This window comes from Indicator indicator, chromosome 2 (assembly GCF_027791375.1).
Source record: "Indicator indicator isolate 239-I01 chromosome 2, UM_Iind_1.1, whole genome shotgun sequence".
NCBI lineage: Eukaryota > Metazoa > Chordata > Aves > Piciformes > Indicatoridae > Indicator > Indicator indicator.
The window spans coordinates 22,190,387-22,213,727 of NC_072011.1; the positions used below are offsets into that span (position 1 = coordinate 22,190,387).

Here is a 23,341-nt window from a genome sequence, read left to right on the forward strand (position 1 = left end):
AGAAACAAAGATATTTTCAGCAGTCAAGCACTTTCTGAAATTATAAATGTTTATTTATTTATAACTGTTATTGCTATTTGCCATTCATGCCAAGAGTCACTCGTGTTAGCTGATTGTGATGCTTGCTTAATTTGTCTGCTCTTAGTTATGGAATATTTACATTATTTTACTCACCTCATTAATCAGGAACTGAAGCTGAATTACTGCAGCTCCACTCTCATGTTGGCAGTAACATTCAACTCCTGGCCGACCAAAGCTGGAATTGGTACCATTAAGGAATTGTTGTATGTAACATAAGGGAAAACACCCAAACCACCAAATGCTAAACACCATAATCAACACTGTCATTACCACTAATACCACATTCAAAAAGGTTAACATCCTCCTGCTAGCTAATGCATTCATATTTAGCCACAAAGATGAGTGATCAAAGAAATAATTTATGAATAACACAAAAAAATTAAAAAGCCAATCTTATTTATCCTCAAGGAATAGAAAATTTTAAATAACTGTAAGTGAAGCAGTTATACATAGAGCTTCTTCACCAGGAAAAGCATAGAGAATGATGAAACACTCGTTCAGCAGTGCTCAATATCAGCACTAGTAGAAAATGAAGTTAATCTAAGCTAGTGTCATGACCACTTTTTCAAGCTGAAGGGGCCTTCTTTCCTTTTTAAACCACTACAGATGCAAGAGCAGCTGAATAATGCAAGGTATGCTAAAAATAATTGCTGTGATAGAAATAAAAAGATCAGAAGTTGAAATATGAACGACTCAGTGGTAAATTATATGTAATCTAAGTTTCCAGGATCTCTGTATCAAAATTTCCTGGATTTACAGCATCTACAAGATGATGGAAGTTTGTTCATCTTCCCTCTCACAATCAGTCCTATACTTCCATAAAGGCTATCAAGCAGCAGCAAAACAGTTTCTTTCAGTTCTTCACACTTTGATTCATTTATTAGTCGCAAACATTCTGTATTTCCAATGTGGCTAACCTCTTTTTCCTATATGAAATTAAGCAAACTCTCCAGCCTCTAGAAGATGGCAGAAATAAATCCAGATTGATTAAACAAATCATTTCATCATTACAGTACGCCTGGGATTTCTGGAGAATAATTTGTCAAGGACCTAAACACTTTGTTTTGAAGGAATACCTTTGTGTTTTGGGGGAAAGAAATCACTCCAAAGATGTAAGCAAAACTGGGAATATAACGTACAATCTGTTATCTCAGAATAAGCTAGAAATTACACAAACAACAACCAGTACAATTCTCATCCACTCTGTGGGTTTCCCTTTTACTAAGAAATTGTTGATCAAAACCAAGTACTCTTAAGGATATATGCATTCGCACTAGAGACAGTTGACAAGCTGAAGAGATTATTAGGCTGCATGAAAATCAAAATTTAAACATATTCTGTTCAACCTCTAAACTGGCAAGATAAAAACATAAGCAGAACTACAATAGCAACAAGTCTGCTTCAACACACTAATATTTTTTACTTTTAAACTGCAATCCCATTCTTCTAGACTAACGAGTCTGAATAATGTCCAGCAAAGTGATGAGATACTAAACAGATGTTGAATAATCCAGCAAACTTAATACCAGCCTTCTTCCCTGAACAGAATTAGTACTTTAATTTTGTTCTGGCATAGAAGGGCTTAAAGAGCCAGCTTGCCTCACCTATTTTTTTCCCCTTGCAATTTAAATTCCCAGCACAGTTTCCTGTACAAAAAAATCATCTGTATGCCATGGATGCCATACAGCTCTTAAAAAAAAAAGGAAAAAAAAAAAAAAAGAGAGATGTTAAACTTTGGGGATGAGAAGGAAGGTTTGTCCCCATAAATAATGCTGTCCTACACACACTCAGAATAATTTTAAAGAATAATTTTAATAATGCTTCTGCATTAACTATGTATTAACTATGTAAATTGCCAGACTGGAAGAAGTATCCCCACAAGAAATACTAGAAGTTTCAGAGGACATTTGCTTCAGGGTTGCTCATGTTTCTGCATTTGCTTGAATAATTGTTCGCAGAAATACACAAAAGGCAATTTCTAGAAGTGAAATTCAGATGTTTACAGGAACCAGACTTTAGAACTTCTGTACCTGCACTGACACAGGTAGTTTTTCAGCAAAATATCTCCCCAGCTTCTCCCTTGAACATCAGCTTCCAACATAATTAAACGTAAGACTTGTTCATTTGCCTACAGAGTTTATTTGAAATTGAGGTTTTACAGCTACCCTGCCTCAAAACAAGAAGAATATGACCCAGAAAAAAGCAAAGCCCACAGATTCTTCATTTTACTCCAGCTTCAAAACTCTATCCATCAAATGTTTTCTCCAGGTATTTCTGATACAAGTATTTCTGGAAGCACTGCTAACACTAGTCAGTAAAAACTACAATATTAAGAACACTTGAATGTTTCTTTAAACAAAAAATCCTTTTGCATTTAATTTACTAGGGCACCTGAACCAGTTCTTTCTCCAGAAATCAGTAAACATGAACCAGAGGTAAGCTTACACAGGCTTTAAACATTTTGCGCAAGTTACTCCTGACAAATTAGAGGAAGCTTCACAGGCAGATCTGAAAATAGTGTCTTGGCTGTCTTTATAGTGCTTACAGTTATCAGCAGAATAGAAATAGCCCTTGTACCTAGTCCCATTTAACTCCTTTGCTCAAGTATTATGTCATCCTCACTTTTTCAGCTGGTAGCTAAAATTATTCTTCTCATCTCAAATTAATATCATCCTCCTAACCAGCATTAATCTTCTTTTCTAAAGCAATGCAGTGCCTCCCAGTGCACGACACTTCGCATAGAGGGCTGATAATGCATGCCCCTTTCAGTACGTGTTCAGCATTTCTCAGCCACACAAACCAGGCAGCATCTCAGGGAATGCAATTTGTCCAAATCCCCCATATTTGTGCATGTGTGCTTAAGGCAAGAGAGCTCACTGCACTAAGCAATGACCATCTACCACATAGTAGTCTCCAAAACAAGCAAAAATAATGAACTATGACAAGATGGACAAAGCATTTTAATTTTGCAGACAAGAAAAACTCTTCGAAAAACCTAGAATATCTCTAGAGGAAACTGTATGCTGTGAGCAATTTTCTAATCAAAGACCCATCCTTCCTCCTTCACTTCCACAAGTTTCTTTCTTCTATTCCTGCTTAATCTCCTATTCAAAAATATTAACAAACTAGATAAACTAATAGTTTTTCATCTGTACCTTTGAATATTGCTTCTGTATTCCCAATGGCCATTAGGTAATCAGTCCTGGAAAACACTAGTTTTTTTACTGTCTTCACTGCATTGTTTTGTTTTGAAGTTAGAAAAAAGCTGTGGCTTAGAGAAAGAAAAGAGAACACACTCATGTTTTAACATAAGTGTTCACAGCTGTAGAAGTGCAGGTTGTACATAGGAAAAACATAGTACCAGGATAATTTAATATCATGCAATAACCCTGATTTTATTTCCATTTATGAGAGAAGGCAACAGTTATTTTTTTTTTTTCCAAAACAAGCTTCAGATCTAAGCTTCTTTCACCTCTGCCCCCACCAAGGCAAAACAAAAGCCGTTCAGTTAGTAAAATGAGAGCTCTCTTTTCAAAATACTAATTTTCAAAATTATTACCATTAATTCTAGCTTATCTACATAGAGCAACACAGCATACATTTGCCCTTAGAAGTAACATTCTGAAAACAAACAAATAAATGCTTCCAGAATATTCATGAAAGCCTCAGAAGAGCTTAAAATAAATTTATTTAAAGTTACTCTAAGCAACCCTAGGAATATTGCATGGTTCTTCACCTGTGCTTGACCCATCTGATATAGGAGAGTTGCAAAACTGTAGCTGTAAATTCAATCCCTAGCATAAATTATCTATTGAAACACAGATACCTGCATCTTCATGTCACTACACCTCTACAGTACAGCAAGATAGGGACTATGTTCCCATACCAGATTTCCCACTGTTGCAACAGCTCAGGACTAAGACAAATCTGAAATGGAAAGAGCTTTTAGAATTCGTTCCGAGATACTTCTCAAAACTGTAATTGTAATACCTGACAGGTTTTAAGCATTTGGCAACTTGGATGCAAAAAATAGATCTCCAAGTAAAGGAAAACAGGCATACCACTGATGTGAATACATACAAAATACTAAGGGCAGTAGATTACTCACCCTATTCTTACCTATACCAATCTGCAGCATGGACTTATTACACCTGCATGTTTTACTATAATCATTGCTATGTAGCAGTTTTCTACTTTACTTGAACTTTACTGAACTACTTTCATAGGCAAAGCCACCACTTATTTTGCACACACATTTGCCACATGCTTTGATGGTGGTCTCCAACAATTATCAGAACAAAGATAAAAAAACCCGCACAGCAATGGTGAGATTTCCAAATAGTATTTGAAGAAGATGAAGAGTCTGCTTGACATTACTCACCATTTTCAAGTCTGTATACAATTCAACAACAGATAAAAACTGAAGACTTGTTGACATTGTTACAGAGTACCATAAAGTCCTGATGATGCATCTAAGCTGGACTAAAGCAGTAGAAGAAGAGCTTCACACAGATTTCCTAACTGCCAATGTTACCCGCACTTAGATCTAGTCAGTACCATTACTTGCACAGACTGCATGATCTATCACAGAAAATCTCATAAAGAACAACCTAGCAAGACACTGCTATTTAGCAAGAGAGAGTAATTCAGAAAGTCAGAAAATACTACAGCCACTATCTACAAAACTGACTAATTTTTTCATACCCAAATACCAACTGAATACAAAGAAATACACTAAATATTTTTGGGAGAGTTTTAAACTTCATACCAATCCAGATACAATATCATATCACTATTTTTCACCAACTTTAGAATTACAGCATCTTGTTTATACCACTCAGCTAAGTAGATCTTTATTTCTCCCCATGTTTCAGTATTTATGTTTGCAAAAGTACACAATAATGTTTGTTAGTATTTTAGATCCATTTTCTTATGTGTATAACAGCATTAAGCAAAACCAGACTAGGTCTTTAAAATGGAGATGAAAGTTCATCAAGTGGAAATCACTGCTGCTAACAGTTTACTATGAGAATGCATTCTTCACCTTTGATATTCGTCACTTTGTATATCTACTTTTATCCACTTTGAGAAAGAAGGGATAAAAAAAGATAAGACTAATGTGGGCAGAACAGAACATTATCAAAGTGTTGGTGTATCTGGATGATGGAAAGGTCTTGGAGACCTCCTAAATTAAATTAAGTCAGTCACATGCATGAATTTCTCCACCAGATGTTGCTGTGCTCTCTCATCTCAATACTGATACTATATCCTCCCCTCTGGACACAATCCTTCAACAACTTGTGGATGAGACTCAAATCCACCCTTCTGCTTCCCACACCATTTTGCCTTGTACCAGTGATGTAAATAACTCCCTCTTACAAACACCCTTTTGGAGAAAGTGTAGTTTATGACAAGGAGTTTTATCAAAACAGTGATGCAAAGCATAGGTTTTTGCTTCTATAGCCTTTGGAAGTATTTACCAGCAACATCACTTGCTGCAGTGATTAGAGGTACCACCAGTCACATTAAATAGAAATTCAGCCCCCGAAGGTGGTAGAAGTTTGACACTGTACCAACTTGACAGGGCAAGTCTGCTCCCAGACTCACTACTGCTAGCAGTCACAAGCTAGACCTTCCACATACTCAAAGTGATGTTCACAAGCAATACTGCTGATATTGCTGTTTAAATACTTCACCTAGCAGTATCTAAATCCTAATTCAAACATAATGCAAACAAATGGGTCTCAGGAGAGAGTTTTCCTGAAGCCTGCTCAAAGGCGTATGTACAGAGAGATCTTAAATCTCCATTTCAAAATAACACTCAAACATAAGCCTCTATCAATAACTGTCCCATACTACTCCAAGTATTCTGTAATATAGTTTTTCTAGAACACCATTATCAATTGTATTTTAAGCCTCTTCAGGTTCTACTATAGCATAAATTTGGTGATTTTCAAAACTAAAATGAATTGAGTAACTTACTAGTTCATTACTGTCAAAGTAGCTGTGACAATTTTATTGCATGTTTGCTCAAAAGTACCATCACAAATGAAAAACTCAGGTACAATTCGAGTAGTTCAGTAGATGGCACTGTTCCATCAAAATCAAGAGAGGGAACTATGTCCCCTCACATAAACAAGGGGTACCTTGGAGCTAAAAATTTTACTTTCATATACAAAACCATTTCCTCCTCACGGTTTCTTCAATTTTTTTGTGCTTTCCATAGAACTTGGAAAAATAGTTTATTACATGCCAAAATATTAAAAGGGATTATTGTATTTTGGTGAAGTATCTTTAAGTTAGCAAAAATATCTGGACCAAATAGCTATTGCACATAGCTCTATTCCACACCACAAAAATTGCTGCGTGTCAGTGTTACACAAAGTGGTATTTGTGGCTTGTGTTTACCAGAAATCCAGCTTGAGATGGACTATTCAAAGGTTGGCATTGTCCCTAGAAGTTGCTTATGCAAACTTAATACATCAATACACGTATTATGGTTATTTATTTTTAAAAGTTTATGCACTCTCAACACAGCTAGTAAACATTTGTATTATTTTGCTTCAATTTTATTTTAAAATAGTCTCAAAAAAGAAATAAATTTTATTAGAAAGACCTAAATTAAATTGTCAGACAAAACCCCAAAGAACTGGCATTAAAACTTGCAGTTCTGCAACACTACTAAAATGTGAAGCATATCATTAAGAATAAGACTACCCATTCCATGTTTACTCTTCTTTTTACAGTTGTTCCAGATGCAGAGGTATTTTGATCAACTTTGACAGAAGGGAAAAAGTCTTGCAGGTAATACTTTGCTGTAAGTTTTATCAAAACAAAAAAAAACACAGATTGGGCCCACATTCTAATCAAAAGAGAAAGGTCTCAGCATTACCTCAGCATCCTAAAATAAGAAGCTTTATATGAAATGCTGCAATCACAGGAGATTTCAAAAGTCAGGACACAGGTAATTATACTAAAGATACAGCTGCATGATAGCAGGTTTCACAGACAAAACATCTGTTTCCTATAGATAAAAGTACCCAAATTAATTAATATCTATATACTACAATCCTTTAACATAAACTGTTCCAGGTGCAAAGGGAAACCCCATTCTCTTCATATAATGGCTTGAAGGAATTGTTACTGACGGCAGTTTCAAGCACAAAGATGTGCTTGAAGGGAAATACAGCCGGGTTCCTCAGACAAAAATGCTTTCAAAATGAGTTGTTGAAAGTACAAAACTAAAAGGAAGTTTGGACTTGTTTTTTTTTTTGTACCCACTGCAAATAACATTAAAAAATACATTAATAAAGATTAAATAATGAAAATAATCACACTCATTGTTTAAGGTAGACTACCACAACAGTCCAGAGCTTTACTGAGGTTTTAGTGTCAAAACCTGAAGTTACAGAATTCAAACAGACTGAGTTTCCCATCTACTCTAGGAAATTTCCAGCTACAGAAAACAGTGCTTCAAAAATGTCATAATATGACAATATCCACAGCATCGGATGAAAGAAAATTACTATTTGGAACAGGACTCTTCATTCAACCTCAAGATGATTTTTAAGTAGCAAATTTAGATCATTAAAACTAACACGGCATTGTAGCCTACTCAGATCAGACCTGCTTTGTTTGTCTCCCAGAACCCGCATCAACACACTGTAATTCACTGCTTAAAGTGATTTAAAACATTTAAGTGTTTTGAGTATCAGACAGCTTTTTCTGCTCAGCTACAGAGAATATTGTTTTGAATGTTCACTTCCGTTAACACTTTCCATGAAAAAAAAAAACGCAAGAGGAAACCAGTGATGCAGTTTTCAGCCAGCTACCACTACCACAACTCACTACAAGTGATACAAAAGCCTCGCATGGTGAGGAGTAAAAGCATAGGAGACTCATATACAAAGTAGTAAGCATTAAGTTTCTATCTGTCAATTGCCTGTGATGTTCCTCTTAAACATTTAGTGGAATGGGGGGGAAGGCAAAAAAAAACCAACCCATAAACAAACCAGAAACATGGAGGAAATCTGTTTCTCTGATTTGGGTAAAAAGAAGTTAGAAGTGAATAAATGCTACCCTTACAAAGTACCATTCAAAGTTTATTTCTTTCTTCCAAATGTTAGCACAGCAAAATGTCAATCTTAAACAGGAACGAATAATCCCATTGTTTATTTACAGTAGTCAGTAGCTCTGTGTGACTTAAAGAAAAATAATTATAAAAGTATTAGACTTCATGACAGTAAAAAGTTCCATGTGACCTAAACTCAACTTATAGATGTATTAAGAGAAAAGGCAAGTGTATTCTCCCTTACAGACAGAGAATCTTTACCAGCCAACTGCAAACAGATTCACTTTAATTCTCTGAAGCACTACAAGCCTGAAGGTGTTTTGCTTGCAAAGTATCCCGGGTTTTTCCACAAGATAGGACTATAAAAAACATCAATTGATATGCTAGCACTGCAACCTTAAGTCTGTTTACTACTCATTTTTCCCTATGAATGCCCAGGTTCTCAACTTTCACCCTCTAGAGAAGGTTGAAAGAAGCAGGCTTGTTTAAGTCAAGAATCATCTACACATGCCCACACATTCAGAGTCTGCTCAAAAGTCCTTGAATTCAATGTGCAGTAAACAAGACTGCACAGTCAGCATATAGAAACGTTTCAACAAACTCAAGCCTTATCCCTCCTCCCAGACTGCATACATATATAAATTTGATCCTCTTGAAGCAGAGCAAAAAGAGATAAAAACAAGTTAAATCATTCACCCCAGACCACCCTAGATGGCCTCTTCCAGGACAGATACATTCTTGGGAGGTATTCATGGACAAGAACTACAATTAAGTCTACCCAAAGGAGATGGTACTAATGCACATTCAAAAACTCTTGAAATAGTAATTTTTAAGAATTGTTAAGAAAAGAGCAATCATACACATTTAAAATTGCGTATGTTTAGGATAAAGACAAACTGACTAGGTTTTGAAAGACAAGCAGACATCATTTCTATCAATCAGTAATTTCCAGTAATTCAAAATAGCAACTATAAAGGGAACAAACTCTTCATACAATCTCTGTGACCTGTCACACATACCCCAGGATGAAGTCTGTTTTACCAAAATCCACAACAGGCTAATACATGCATTCCAGTCAAACAACAAAAAAACCCAGGATGCAGAATGGCATTTATTAGTAGCCAGAGAATGACTTAGGTTGGAAACTCTTGACATCCTCTACTCCTACCTCCCTGCCATGAGCAGTCCTTAAAAACAAACAAACAATGACAAAAGGGTAGCCAGAGAAATAATACACCAAATAGCTCTGACCAGAACCAAGCTACTAAGATACTTTAGACTACTAAATAGTTTCTGACATTCTTATTAGGAGCTGAAAGTGAATTTTATAATGATTCAGTATCATCCAGAGTGCAGTTACACTGACCATCTTTAAAGATTCTCAATCAATACACCAAGACAGCACTAACTAGTATCACATATTGATTTTAATTGCAGCAGAAGTGAACTCCCTCCAAATTAAGCACGTTTGTATAATTTACAACTATATACTTTTAATGTACTATAGAAGACAATGAGAAGTTTCAGAATGCAAAGACCTATACTTTTGGTGGGTTTGCCTACATAGTTTGCTGTACAAAAAATGTTTTCAAACTGTGCTTTTAAATATTTTGCCTCTTTGGTAACTGAAATTGTTGATTTTAAGTTTGACACAAAATAGAACTCAGGAATATTTTGCAAGAACAGTCTCTCTGACTGAGCTTTCCTACACCAGATGAGATTCTATTCCTAAAAATGCCAATCCATTCCTTTGTAGATTAGAGCAGCAACTGTTAGTAGCATCTTCTTTATCAAATTGGATGCAACTACTGTAATAGCACTGTAATTTGAAGAATGGCACAAGGTAGTTTTTTCCCCCCTGTAAAACACTCTCAAAGCCATTGTCTTCTGAACTCGCCCAGCACTCTGTTCTAATTGCAACAGTAATCTCCACTGTAGAAAAAAGTGAAAGAAGAGAACATGATCAGATCACAGGCTGATAACCACACTCAAGTTTCCATGTCAGCTTCCTTGACGTTAAGGCTCATGATTACATCACACCAATCTTGGTGATCTGTTTTATCATACTACAGGAAGTGTTTCATCAACTGTTCAAGCATCTGGTAAATTTTGCTCAAGCAGTGAAGATTAATTCCTTGCTACCAAACCATAAAAGCTGAGAAAATTTGAATTGTTGTTTATAAAAAAAAAGATTACAGATGAGAAGTGCCAAGTTGAACTTACGTTAGTGCAACCATATTGTTGAACTTCATACTTAAGGAAATCTTTCCAATGATGAGAGTCAGTCAGAGTAAAAGTCACCATACTGACTCAACCCAGAGGCCCATGCAGCCTAGGATCATTTCCTACTCAACATTAAAGGCGAGCACACAAACTTGGCCACTTTTTTCACCCTACCCCTATCCACTTCAAGACCAAACCCTCCTAGCAGACTAGGTATATTAGAGGACAAATTACAGTCCAGTCCCTTCAGCATTTGCTTGTTGAGCTATTGTCTGAGTTTGATCATTCCTCTCCCGAATACACCAGTGTGGTCTGACACTACATCCCACTCCCCAAAAAATACAAAATTTCTGTTCGTTATATCCAAAGTAAAAAAAAAAAAAAAAAAAAAAAAAAAAATTGTACTGTATTTTTTAAATCAGTCTAATAGTGTTTTATTGAATACTCCCTAATTTTTTGCATGACAGCTCAGCATACATTTTAACTATTTCCATCTTAATTTTACAATCCTTGAACATATTTACCCCTTCTCCTCCTCCCTACACTGAGGAAACTAAGCATTGTTAATCCTCTTCAAGGCACCTCTTCAAGGCACATCTATTCTCAACAATTCTAGCTACCCTCCTCCCAATACATGCCATTGAAAACGCACAACTCAAAATGCGGACAAAATAATGACTTTTGTTTACCATGCTCTTTAAAGTTTGTTGGGCAGATTTGGTAACAAATCAAAAAGCCAGGTATCAGTAGATGGTTCAAAGAACATACAAACGTACTTAACCACTGATTCAGAGCTTTCTACTTTGACTGCTGTGATGTTTATGACTCAAAGATCTAGTTCAAGACAATCCCATTTTTATTTAATATACTGTATCTATACATATAGTACATTATGTTTATTATTCTATAATACAGTATTATAATTATCAGCTTGAATTCAGACATGCAAATTACTATGGAATTATACACAAAACTTACAAAAGAAACATGTAAGTAGCATTCTTGGAATTGATGTAATCTCTCCGAAGTTTCTGCAGCATTCCCTGTCATCCCAGGTTCATCTTGAAAATAAAGGAAGGCAACATTTGTAAAAGCCAATCCAACTTTAATTGAGCTATAAAAGCCTCTAGGTAGGTAACACTCAAATACTACTGGTTTTACAAACTATCTTTCTTTAAAAGGGTTTCACTGAAATAATTGCTAAAGCTTTTAAGCATTCTGTCCAGTCCAGGGTGCACTAGGCAGACAAGATCAATTCTGAGCATGTATGGGAAAATAGTGTTAAGATATTTTAGAATTTTAATAAAATTGTAAGGATCCCTGTAACTTCTGTCTACTACTGAAATGAAATGCAGGCAGCTCCTACTTGCCAGAGAAAGTGGTTAGTGATCATTCCTACTGCTATGTCAAAGCAGATGACCTTACCCTCAGGTACAAGACTAGTAACAGCCTCTTTTTTTTGTCTATATATGCCTTTATAATGGAGAAAATCCAACAAGACAATTTTTTAAAGTGACTACCATATAGTCACATTCAAGCCACATATTACCACATTTCAGTCCCCATGGGAATTGTAATGCCTGGTATGATAAGTAGAAAATCCTTGGAGTTACAAAATTAATGAAGAATAGAAGGGAAACACTAAGTAACTCCCCTTTCTTATAATTAGTTGGAATACAGACAGGGGCAGATGGACCCTGTTTGAAAAGAACCAGCAACATTTTAAGAAAAGAAGGAAAGCAAAACAAACAGAAACCAGGGCTTCCTATAGAATATTGCCATCCCCCTGTTCTTAGATAGATAACCTTTGTATAGCTAGGAAGTACCAGGATTTTCTGTGAAACGTCAGCATACCCCTGTTATTCTTAGATAGATAACCTTTGTATAGATAGGAAAAAACAGGCCTTCCTGTGAAAATATCAACATACCTCTGTCGTTTTTACACAGATAAATTTTTGAATAGATAAGAAGCATGGGCTATATAACTCTGTACTAAAACCCCTTTTGGTACACAGGTCTTTTGGGAGAGATCCCACCTGTGTCCAGCGCTGTAACAAAGGCATAATCCAAGAAACTTACTGAGTTTCTTGTCCTTCTCTAAATCAGGTACTAAAACAAAACCAGAGCTAGTTTTCTTTAGTCTGCTGCAATTACAAACCAGTTTTGCTGCAAAGCAGAGCATCAAATATACTGATGCATTCAAATATTGATCACTTTGCTTTCCAGTTATAGCTATGCACCAACTGTCACTATCTATGTACTTGCAGATCTTTAGAATTTAAGTTTATTTCTGTAGAGCCTTATTTGCTAACAGCTCTAATAGGGGCTTTTATGGCTGTTAACACTAATATTACACTGAATGCATTACAGGTTAACTTCCCTGCATTAAACTGTTTATTAAGTTACAAACAGACAGTTTTTCTACAGAAAACTATAGGAGGTAAAAGAGGCCACACAAATGTCATCACAAAATCTGGCTTGGAAGTGACAGCATGCACTTAGCTATGTGCAAGACGACTATCACAAATAACTGCAACTGCCTCTGATTATGATACACTAAAACGCAAAACTGCAGTTCTAAAATATTTTGTAACCAAACTCCACTGTTAGCACCTTCTGATACACTGCTTCTCTTACTGGGAATTACCAGCAGGAACAACAGATCAAAAGTCAGTAAGGTTTGCTCAGGAAATGCTACCTCCTTCCCACTTTTCTTTTTTTTTTTTTAATCTTTTATTCAGAACAGCATTTATTTGATCTGGAAATTATTGGCAATTTTAATACAGAAAAAAACCCTGAAACAAAACCCAACAAACAACCCCACAGTCCTTTTGAGCAGCCACAGTTCAAAAGTTAAGGTCTTTTTTTTCCCCTTGTTACTCTAGTAAGTAAAGAAACAACATTATAAAAGTTAACTCCTACTGCCTCCTCTTCCTCACATCATCCTCTCAAGCATGACAATCTAAATTCCACTGTAATTTATGGATTTTATACTACCACTGATTGGGAATACATTCACAGTATTTTTCATGGGCCATGTCTGAAAGAAAACCAATGGGAACGTCTGTCAATTCCTAGGCAGCTACATATGCTGTGGGTAACTGAAAAAAAAAAAAACAAACGGGTTTGGACCTATGCTTTTTTTGGTTTGTTTGTGGTTTTGGCCCTCTGTTGTTGTCCTCATCTCCCATCTCCCTCCAAGACGCAGAAGCAAGTACAAAACAAGATTAAGAGAAGGGCAGTATTCTTTGTGAGGGGCAGTTATTTGAATACCATTTCCTTTGGCCAACAGCCCATACAACAACACAGGGACATTAAGACTATTTTAAAGGGGAAGGCTACTCAATCTCATTTTTTCTGGGTAACTCACGAGGACTTCTTTCCAAAGCATTATGTTTCCCATCTAATTATTACAAAGAAAGAGGAGATATTCACCATGCCAGCAAGAAATTTCATTATATTTAGTCACTTCAATAAAAGTTTATTGGTGGCTTTTTTTGGTAACTTCCCTTTTCATCTGATAAGTAAGGGCAGCTGTGAAGTTAATCTCACTGCACAAGTTTGGAACACATATAAAAGAGAATTCCAGGTAAGTTATTGCTCTTCAGCCTGTCTGCATATTAATAAGCATCACTAAAGCTCAGTAACTGTACTTCTAATATCAACACTGCAGAGTTCAGCCAAGACTGTTTTTCAACTGTGAAGATGAACATCTGCTCTGTTTAACAAGGTAGTAAGACTGGATAGAGCATATGCTAAAAAAAAATAAAATAAAATAAATAGACACATGCTAAGCCTATCAATTTAATGTTAAGTCTTCACCAAAACCATAGAATTCTCTCTTTTTGCCCTAATAAGCAAGTAAAAAAACACAAATTGCTTTTGTCCATCTGCTGCTGCTGTCTACAAGTTGGTGTTACTAGGTGGGAAAGAGGCAGGACCTTCTGTAGAAAAGGTTATCAAAAACTCTGGATGTCAGTTAAATTACCTCTTTAGCTGTCTGCTCTTAAGTGTTTAATACACCATCCTAATGTGAATCAAAGATCTAATAATGTTAATCAAACACATAACAAGTATGAGCCTGGCAGGAACTTCAAGAGGCAGCTATACAATGCAATCTCCTGCTACCTCACTAAGTGGAAGTACAAAGATTTTTGCTTTCTTTGGATCTGTGCATCCTTTCTTTAGCTCCCTGGTTTCCAAAGTTCAAACAGCTCCTGTGAAAACTTTTAGCAAGAATAAAGGGAAAGGAAGGGACCATTAGTTCTTGGAGAATCCATGGCGGTTATCTCATAAAAGGGTGAGTTTGGTCTACAGCCTTCTGCTGGAAAAACCCAACCTCCTTTCTCCACCAGTATTGTTCTTAAGAACACCACATGGTTTCAGTAGGACAGGCTGAGACTTATTCTGGACACAGAAGCAGTGGTCACCACAATTATAGTACCTCAGTTTTAGAAGGAAATTAAGCTTCAATTTGCCCAAGCAGAAACCAGGTTTTGTTATTATTTTTTGAAGGCATTTACGAAACAGAATTCTATGGTATACAGTAAAAACAAATAAGGTTGCTTTTATTAACTTCTGTCATGCTATGATCAGTGTTCCACAGAAAAGTGTAAGTAGCAGATTTTGCAAACCACAATACTTCAGATGGTACTTTTTCAAGTATTACAAGATAAGCATCGCTATTACAAAAAAAAAAAGTTTCACACATTTTAATTAGCTCAACCAGCATAGCCTAGCATTCCTCAAAGCAGTTAATCTTGCACTTTTGCTGTACTAGCAAACAGACATTTCAAGTTTCACCTACTTTCACAATTAAGATAAAATTCAAAGCAAAGACAAATGCCTAAGTACAAAACCACTGAGAGAGTAGAACTGCTGTGAACAAATGATAGGGAAGACCTACTCTTGAACATCAGTTAAAAAATTTTACTAATGAAAATATTAAAATATCTTAATTCATCAACTGATACAGCTGCCTCAGTACAAGCACTATCAATAACTAGAGTTACTTTTTTTTGGAATCTTTTGACAAGGAGAGATTTTAACTGTAAGGCAAAATGGTTCCCATTTCTGGCAGAGCATCTTCAACTCAGTATCATCGTGTCAGATCAGGCTCAGTTATGGACACAGAAAAAGTAATTTCATGAAAGCATTTTAAAAAAATCAAGATGAACCAGGACTCAGTATGAGTCTCCAGAGGCTGACAGCATTGCTACACATTTTAGAAATCTACTAAATAAGGAATTATTCCACTGTACCACAGTCCTCACTAGCAAAATATTTCAGTTTCAGCTATTTCCAAGACCTTTATTATTTTAAACTGGGCCTAAATTCAGCAATGCAAGTACCACTGCCAGAGATGTAAATTATGTCATTGGACCTTCACCTGTATTTGCACTGGAAGTCAACAGAAGTAGTAACTCCTTGATAAACATGTAAGCTGTAATATTATAAAAGTTTTGACATTAAAAAGGTCACCCATCACCAGTTTAATCTTAAAGAGGTTATGCTTGAGATTGTAATTCAAATACCAACTGCAATATCATGATTTAAACTTACGTTTCAGCAAAAGCTGCTGCTGCCAAGAGAGCATACTGGCAGTGGGTATGCAAATGAGCTCTCACGTGGTTTTGGTTCACAAGTATCACAGACTTCTTCCTCAGGCTGGCAAACAGATACACTTCATACTTGCATTACACTTCATACACTTACATTTCAGGAGGAAGCAGAGTTTTGTCTACTGAATCAGATATAACAGATGCAGGACTAAGAATCTGCATTTTCTTCAAAAAACTTATAATTATCATTTTCTGGTATGCTCCAAGAAGGGCCACATCAACAGTAGCAAAAAGAAAAAAGAAGATCCAAGAGATTAAAGACCTATCACGGTATTAAATTTTCTCAAAACTGCTAAGAACTCTATTTTTTCAAAATGTGAAACCATTACCAGTTAGCTAAGACTAAGGACAAAGTGAACAAAAATAATAACTAAGGGCACTTCAGTCACCTTAAATGTAATGTGTAAGAATGCATATCTTTGTCTTGTGAAACTTTTGTGCAAATAAACCCCTGGATGCTTAGAAGAAATAATACAGTTAGAAAATTTCTGCTACAAAGGAAGTTTCGTTAGGAAGGGTTTGCAATCTTGATTTGTGCTTTCAAGATTTATCACGTCAAATCACAAACTGTTTTAGCTTTTCTAGACATGACTTTGCTCGAACTGCCCATTTATTTTCCTCCAATAATGCTACTTCAGTTCCAAATGCCTTTCCAATGTGAATGAGAAAGAACAAATCACTAAAACGCCAAGACTACTGAATTAGGCTTTCAGACTTCTAGTACAGTGCTTAAGCTAGGTCCTAGCTGTCCAATTTCCTACATTTTATCCCTAACATCATCAAGTCACACAATCCATACCACTCTCAGTGTTTCACAAATAACTACAAGGAAACTGGCTGTGCCAACACTATGGTAACACTTACAGCCTTGCAAACTTTGCCTGCTTTCTTAAGACATCACCTTCCCTAAGCTCACTATGGCCCAGCAAGCCTGAAGCTGCAAAGCTATATTCACTAGGCTTCTGCTCTGTCAGTAAAACACCTACAGGGAAGAAAAGTTTCCATTCTGGAGTTTTTGTTAATTACAGTATGAGATTTAGAATTATACACCAGGTATTTTTGATTAAAAGCAATTAGTACCAAAAGATGATTAGTAGAACTACAGTATAAGCAATAATCCTTCAAAGACCTGCTACAATATAGACTCAACCAGTGTCAGTCACTTTGAGGTGCACCTATTCCAGCACGACCTTACCCATAACAGCCTCAAGCGCTCATACCTGCTCCAGCATGGCCGTCCAATGCCTGCAGTCTCTCCAGGGGAGTACCTGCTTTGTCATGGCCACATGTTGAGGTGCTCCACCATGCCCTCTTGCACACCTATTAATGCTTCCAAGTGTACCTTCTCCAGCATGGACACATCCTTGGACCACAATCCTATCAGAGGTACCTCTGCTCCGAGAGACAACCAAGGCTGCAGATGTTTGAGAGGTACCTGCTCTGGCACGGGCTTAATAGACACATGAGGGTGTCCTGCTCCTGCATGGACTCATACACAGTTTGCAGTGCCTCTGACTTAAGTTCACACTGAAGCTCCAGTCTGTCCAATACAGCAGCACTTGAACAGCAACAATGTTATGGCCATCTATCAGCTCAAGCACATCATTGCCGTTATCAAAATGTTCCCATGCACAGCAGAGTAAGATAAGCAGTTCAAAGAGTAAAAGGCAAGAGCAGCCACTAGCAAGCACTAGAGTCTAATATACAGTAAAGCAAGCAAGCTTCATGACAAGCATAGAAGCCTGTCAATTAATGGTTAGACAGCTATAAATTCACCTACCAATTTCCAATCAAATCTGTCATTATCTTGAACCCTTTGAGCCTCCCGATGGGCATGGCAAAGGAGTGCCATAGTATAATGCCAGCCAGCAGCCAAGCCTCACACAGCTACTCACTAACTCCCTGCAGTGGGATGAGGGCAAGAAGTGGAAGGGTAAAAATGAGAAACTCATCACTTGAGATAAGGACAATTTAATAGGTAAGCAAAAGCCACACACAGAAGCAAAGCAAAATAAGAAATCCATTCACTACTTCTCATTGATGGGCAGGGGTTCAGCCATCTCCAGAAAAGTCCAGCTGAATCACATGGAATAGTTACTTGAAGACAGAACATCCCTTTGGTCAGTTAAGGTCAGCTGTCTGGGCTGTCTCCTCCCAACTTCTTATGCCTCCCCAGCCTACTCGCTGGTGGGGTAGAGTGAGGAACAGAAAAGGCCTTGACTGTGTAAGCACTATTCATCAATAACAATAAACATCCCTGAATTATCTACACTGTTTTCAGCACAAATCTAAAACACAGCCCCATACAGCTACTGTGAAATTAACTCTATGCCAGCCAAAATCAGCACACCAAGTTTCCCAACAAGTGTAACCATGAATTTAAAAAGTACATCACCCTATTTATTCTGAAGTATTTATATATAGTTGTTGCTATGTAGGACATATTTGCTATAAATACATACTTTTTTTAAGACTTACATCTCTCATCGTGACATTTTGGCCTTATTTAATTTCGGATTACCCAAATGTAATTGGTTTTCTTCATTTAGAGAATGGGAGTTTTTCATTGAAAGAAAGATATCCATGTGAACTAAGTGCTGAAGATATAAGAAATGTGGTAGTTTTACAAGAAACAGAAATGTGGTAAGATTAATGTATGTTTTAAGCAAAGCAGTTTTATTTTTAAACTATTCTATGTGAATTGGGTAATAAGGTAGCCAATAAGTATCTTATTACCAGATAATCACAAAGTCTCAGTGGCATGGCACTACTGCAAGTATTTTTAGTAACTTTACCCATGTTCGCTTCCCAAAACAGGAAGATTTGGTCAAAGTCCAGAAGAATGTTGGCAAAAATTAAGACTATTCTCTTCAGTGCACAAATGCCAGAAAAACCTGACAATCCATAAAACAATAGTTTAGTTTGGCTTTGGTATATTCACAGAATAATTGAAGTTGGAAAGGACCTCTCCAGTCCACCTGCTCCAGTCTCCTGCTTGAAGTATGACAGAAGTCAAAGATATTGGTCTGCAGTGACAACTGAGGCCATGAAGAATTTACACTGACCACTGCAGTCTGAAATCAATAGTGAGCACAATTGTTCCTTAGGGAACACACCCACAAGCATCCAGCACTGTGCAGAAGGGTAGGACTGAGGCAGAAATGTCCCACTTGCCAACACTGAAAAGCTTCAAGCAGCTGGAATAAATGTCCTCTGCTCAGCACCACAAACTCAGACTAACAACTGGATCAGTTGTATGGGTGTATGCAAGAAATAAATTTAAGATTTGATGTTATTCAGTACTCTGCTCCTGCTCTTGAGCTACCACAGCACACCATCTCCCATGAAATGCAGAAAATGGAATCAAATGGCTTAACTACCTTCAACAGATCCTCATATGAGGGAGAGGGTCACATCAGATGGCTGTTCTATAGTCAAGAGTAGCTGGCCCAGTTTCTCTCCAAGGTTTGTATTCTACTAAGCTATACACTTTAACTCTTCCTCATACACAGTAAAGGAAACAAGTTTTTGTCCATAGCTAAAACCAGAACAGAACCTTTGTTACTAACTGCTAAAACTGTTCTTTTCTATGAAGGGGACAAAATACTTCTCTAAGAATAATATCTGAGCTCTACCAGTCTGCTTCAGATGCACTTTTAATTCTTCTAGCTAAATAAGAGTTGGACATACAGAATCTTTCTGCCTGTTATTGGGTTTGTTTTTTTTAAAGAAATACAAGGGATACACTGCTCAAGTTAAGACAGTGAATAATCCAAAACTGTAACTTTGTTGACTCACAAGGTTTAAGCCTCACACTAAAAGCAGTCACCTCCTAGTATTTTTATGGACTTTTCTCCCTCTTAAAACTGCAAAATCTAGAACCAGCTGCTGCTTATACACATTGAATGGCTAAGTCCTGCATCTGGCACACTGAGTCATCAACTCCACAAAACTCTCCTCTAATTTTAACCCACCAGGCCTGGGATCAGGGATGAAGAAAAAAAAAAAAAAAGAAAAAAAAAGTAATTATACCTCTAATCTAGTCAGTGAAATAAGCCACTCAGTTTCAGTTTATTCATTTCCACAATTACTGTACTGAATTCTCTGAATCCACAAAGTATTGATGTTATTTTGTATTTATTTATCTCAAATTGATAAACAGTATATACTAAGTCAGTGGACTCCCAGTATATTTGTATCTACAGATTTTGGTTCTTCAGAAGACTCTAATTCTATTTTTATATTTCATTGTATTAATACCAGAGACAACATTTAGCATTTGTGTATTAAAACACTCTGTTTCTCCACTAGTGGTTAGACTCCTCATAAAGAGGAGATAGGAGTGTGGTTAAGAAAATTCTTGATCACATTCTGTTATAATTAGTACTGGGTTTGAAATTAAAATACCTGAATTGTAGGCTGCTCGAATATAAAGAGCATGTTCTGTGAAGGGGTGAGCAGACAAATGGCCCAAAGTCAACCAGGATTGTAACATGAATTTCTTCACATATTACTGACAACTAAAACATGTAAGCTCATTCCTTGATTTAAGAATATTTTCTTTAACACTCTAAAATACTTTCACAACTCCCCGTATTACTTACTTGCAGTAAGAAGGAAGCAAAGGCTTGGCAAGATGCACAGAAACCACTGATACCCAGCTCCCATATGCTTGTAGGCAATGAAAGAAGCATTATCATTCCTTTACTTCTGTACGCTTCCAACGCAAATGCAGAAAAATAGGATTTTTTTTTCCCCCGACTTCCAGGATTTACTCAGTGAATACCACTGTACTGACTCTGTCTGTACTGACTCTGCTCCTTTCAATTAAAGACACTTTTGAAGCTCTTTAGAGTAACTGGCTCCCACTTCAATGAATCCTTGCACATAGATTATTGTCTGTAAAAATCTTAATGGTTAAATCATCCTGTAGATCAACAAGCATTTCTCAATTGTGCTTTTATCTTTCAGCAATAGATTGAAACAAGCACATCTTGCAAGTTTCACTCCTTCTTAAAGGGTGCTTTTCAAACCCAGAAAGTGAGAGGCTAGTCTGAGTCTATCCCTTCTGCCTGTCTCCTCCATCCCAAAGACCAAGTAATCACAGGAGACAATTCCTGCAGTGTTCTTGGGTCAGAGGGATAACCTGTCATCTAAGTTTGAGGGCTTTCAAACAGCTCTTCCAAGAATCAAGATCTGTATCAAGGTACTGAGAAACATACTGATCTTCACGTTAGGGGAGCACCAATATTTCAGCCTCTACCTGAAACTACTTCTCCTCCCTTATGAAACACAGTCTGTCAGTTACCGCTTCCTGTCAAAGTAACTGTTTCTGGCATCACAATCTTGCAATACTTCTCTTGGTTATTTAGAGAATTCAATTTGAGAACTCACATGTAGCCATGCATGAGTGCCAATAAACAGGTTTTATCAAGTCTTTACCCAAAACGCAACATCATGTTGCCTAAAATTACAGGTAAGCTCTAAGCAGGTACATTTTGATCCCCCCTTTTCTTCCAAGCAAATTTTTACTTTTAGATCTGTTTTCTCATCTATTCTACCAACATAAGAGTAATTAACAACACCACCCACTCACACTTCCTTCTTCATTTAAATCAACTTTATCACCTTGTTAAACCAAAATTTATGGGGTTAGGGGCACTTTAAAATATGGTATTAAGAGTGCTGAAGGGTCATACTCTTATTCACATTTTGTAGGAGTTCATAATAGATATTACAGATATCATACAAGCTACTTTTCTTCAGCCTCTCCTTAAAGCCTCGATTTTATATTTAAGCTCTAATTTTTCAACTTGTAAAAGACAATTCTCTAGACATAATTAACCTTACAGAGTAGTGATGTTAGATGAAAAAAAAAAAGTTCTACTTGCAGACTAATAAAGGCAGCAAAAATAAGATTTACCTACAGTTAAAAGGGAATTAAGTCCATTTTCCTATCAAGGTGGCCTAAGCTTTCTCCAAAGAGGTAAGAGTTCATTTAGTTTCAAAACAACAGAGAATTAAATTCTCTTCTGTTGAAAAGAAATGTTTGGGTAATGGTAGCATGGATTAAAGAATCCACACAGCATCTTCCATTAAAAGTAGAAGTTTAAATACATATGTTGTTACATGACTTGGATAGTACCATATGGCTATGGTACCACATGGCTAAGAACATATGGGTAGTTCACTTTTGAGTGAGCAAAAAGAAGCAGGGTTACTGGTGCTTCATTCCACAAATTCATTCCATTCATGTCAGTCACTTGGAATAATAATAAATGAAATGAAATTCCTATATCCTTTAGTATCCCCCACCCGAAACCATCTTTTGGCAACAGAGAAGCAGTAGCAGGCAATGACAGTATTACAAAGCTTCTCAAGAACAAACCCACAAAACAAAACAAAACAAAGCAACAACCCACCACACACTAAAAAATCTCCACCAGAATTTGTTAATCCTAGAGGATACAATAGAACAGAGCTCAGCCCAGGTCTCTTTACATTCACAGTCAGATACTGTGAACTGTCAATAAACTAGTAACCCTCTATGAACTGTATTACCTTGAGATAATGAGATCTGAGTAGACATACCTTGTATCTTTAACACAATTTGAAGTGACATAAAGAACAGCCAGGCCACGTGCCAATATAAGAAAACCTCTTTTCCCCTCCTGCATACCTGGTTCCCACCAGACTTCTGAATGGTTCCTGCAGATGATTCAAACCATCACCTGAAGTGGATTTAGTGCACCTCATGCAGAACATAAAAGGATACAGCCTTAGTGCACCAGTCTGAGTCCCAATGGCCAGTATTTTCTGAACAGGATCAAACGCCAAAGCTGAAGGTTGATAGGGGAAACCATGGCGTACAGTCTAACAAGCCAGATCACCGCAGTAATGATGGGTCAAGCAGCAGACCAAAAATAAACAGAATCAATACTGTATGCTATGGAACAGGATTCCATATTAATCATAATTAAGGAAACAATTACAACACTTTTGAACAGACTGAGAAAAATCAGTTGTCTTACATGAACCAATTATAAAAGACTTTAAAGTTATAACTACTCATGCAACCTTAATCATCAAGTGACAGTTACATTTACTGAAACTTTGTTTAAATCTTACATTTCTTCTGTGCAAGGATTTTATCAACTCAGCTTTCCCTCCCTCACTTCCCACCACCATCTACCTCATTCTCCAAGTAATTTTATTTTAAGCTCTAACAAAGAGATGTTCCTAGGAAGTCTGGCAACAAAACCAGACTTGTCATTAGAACTATTACAAATTACTAGACATGCTTTTCTGGAAATGAGTTCTATTTCAACCTGACAGGCCCCACATG

The 23,341-nt window shown here is 36.7% G+C and overlaps 1 protein-coding gene across 3 annotated transcripts in view; it reads right to left on the reverse strand.

The window, feature by feature from the left end:
* The window catches only part of STXBP5 (syntaxin binding protein 5), a 95,511-nt gene that overhangs the window by 70,720 nt on the left and 1,450 nt on the right, over nt 1-23,341 (reverse strand). For all 3 annotated transcript variants that reach the window (XM_054393136.1, XM_054393128.1, XM_054393120.1), the window contains exons 2-3: nt 22,772-22,869; nt 175-256 (exon numbers count right to left, since the gene is read on the reverse strand). In XM_054393136.1, the coding sequence (XP_054249111.1) occupies nt 175-256; nt 22,772-22,869 (180 nt within the window). The remainder of the gene's footprint in view (nt 1-174; nt 257-22,771; nt 22,870-23,341) is intronic.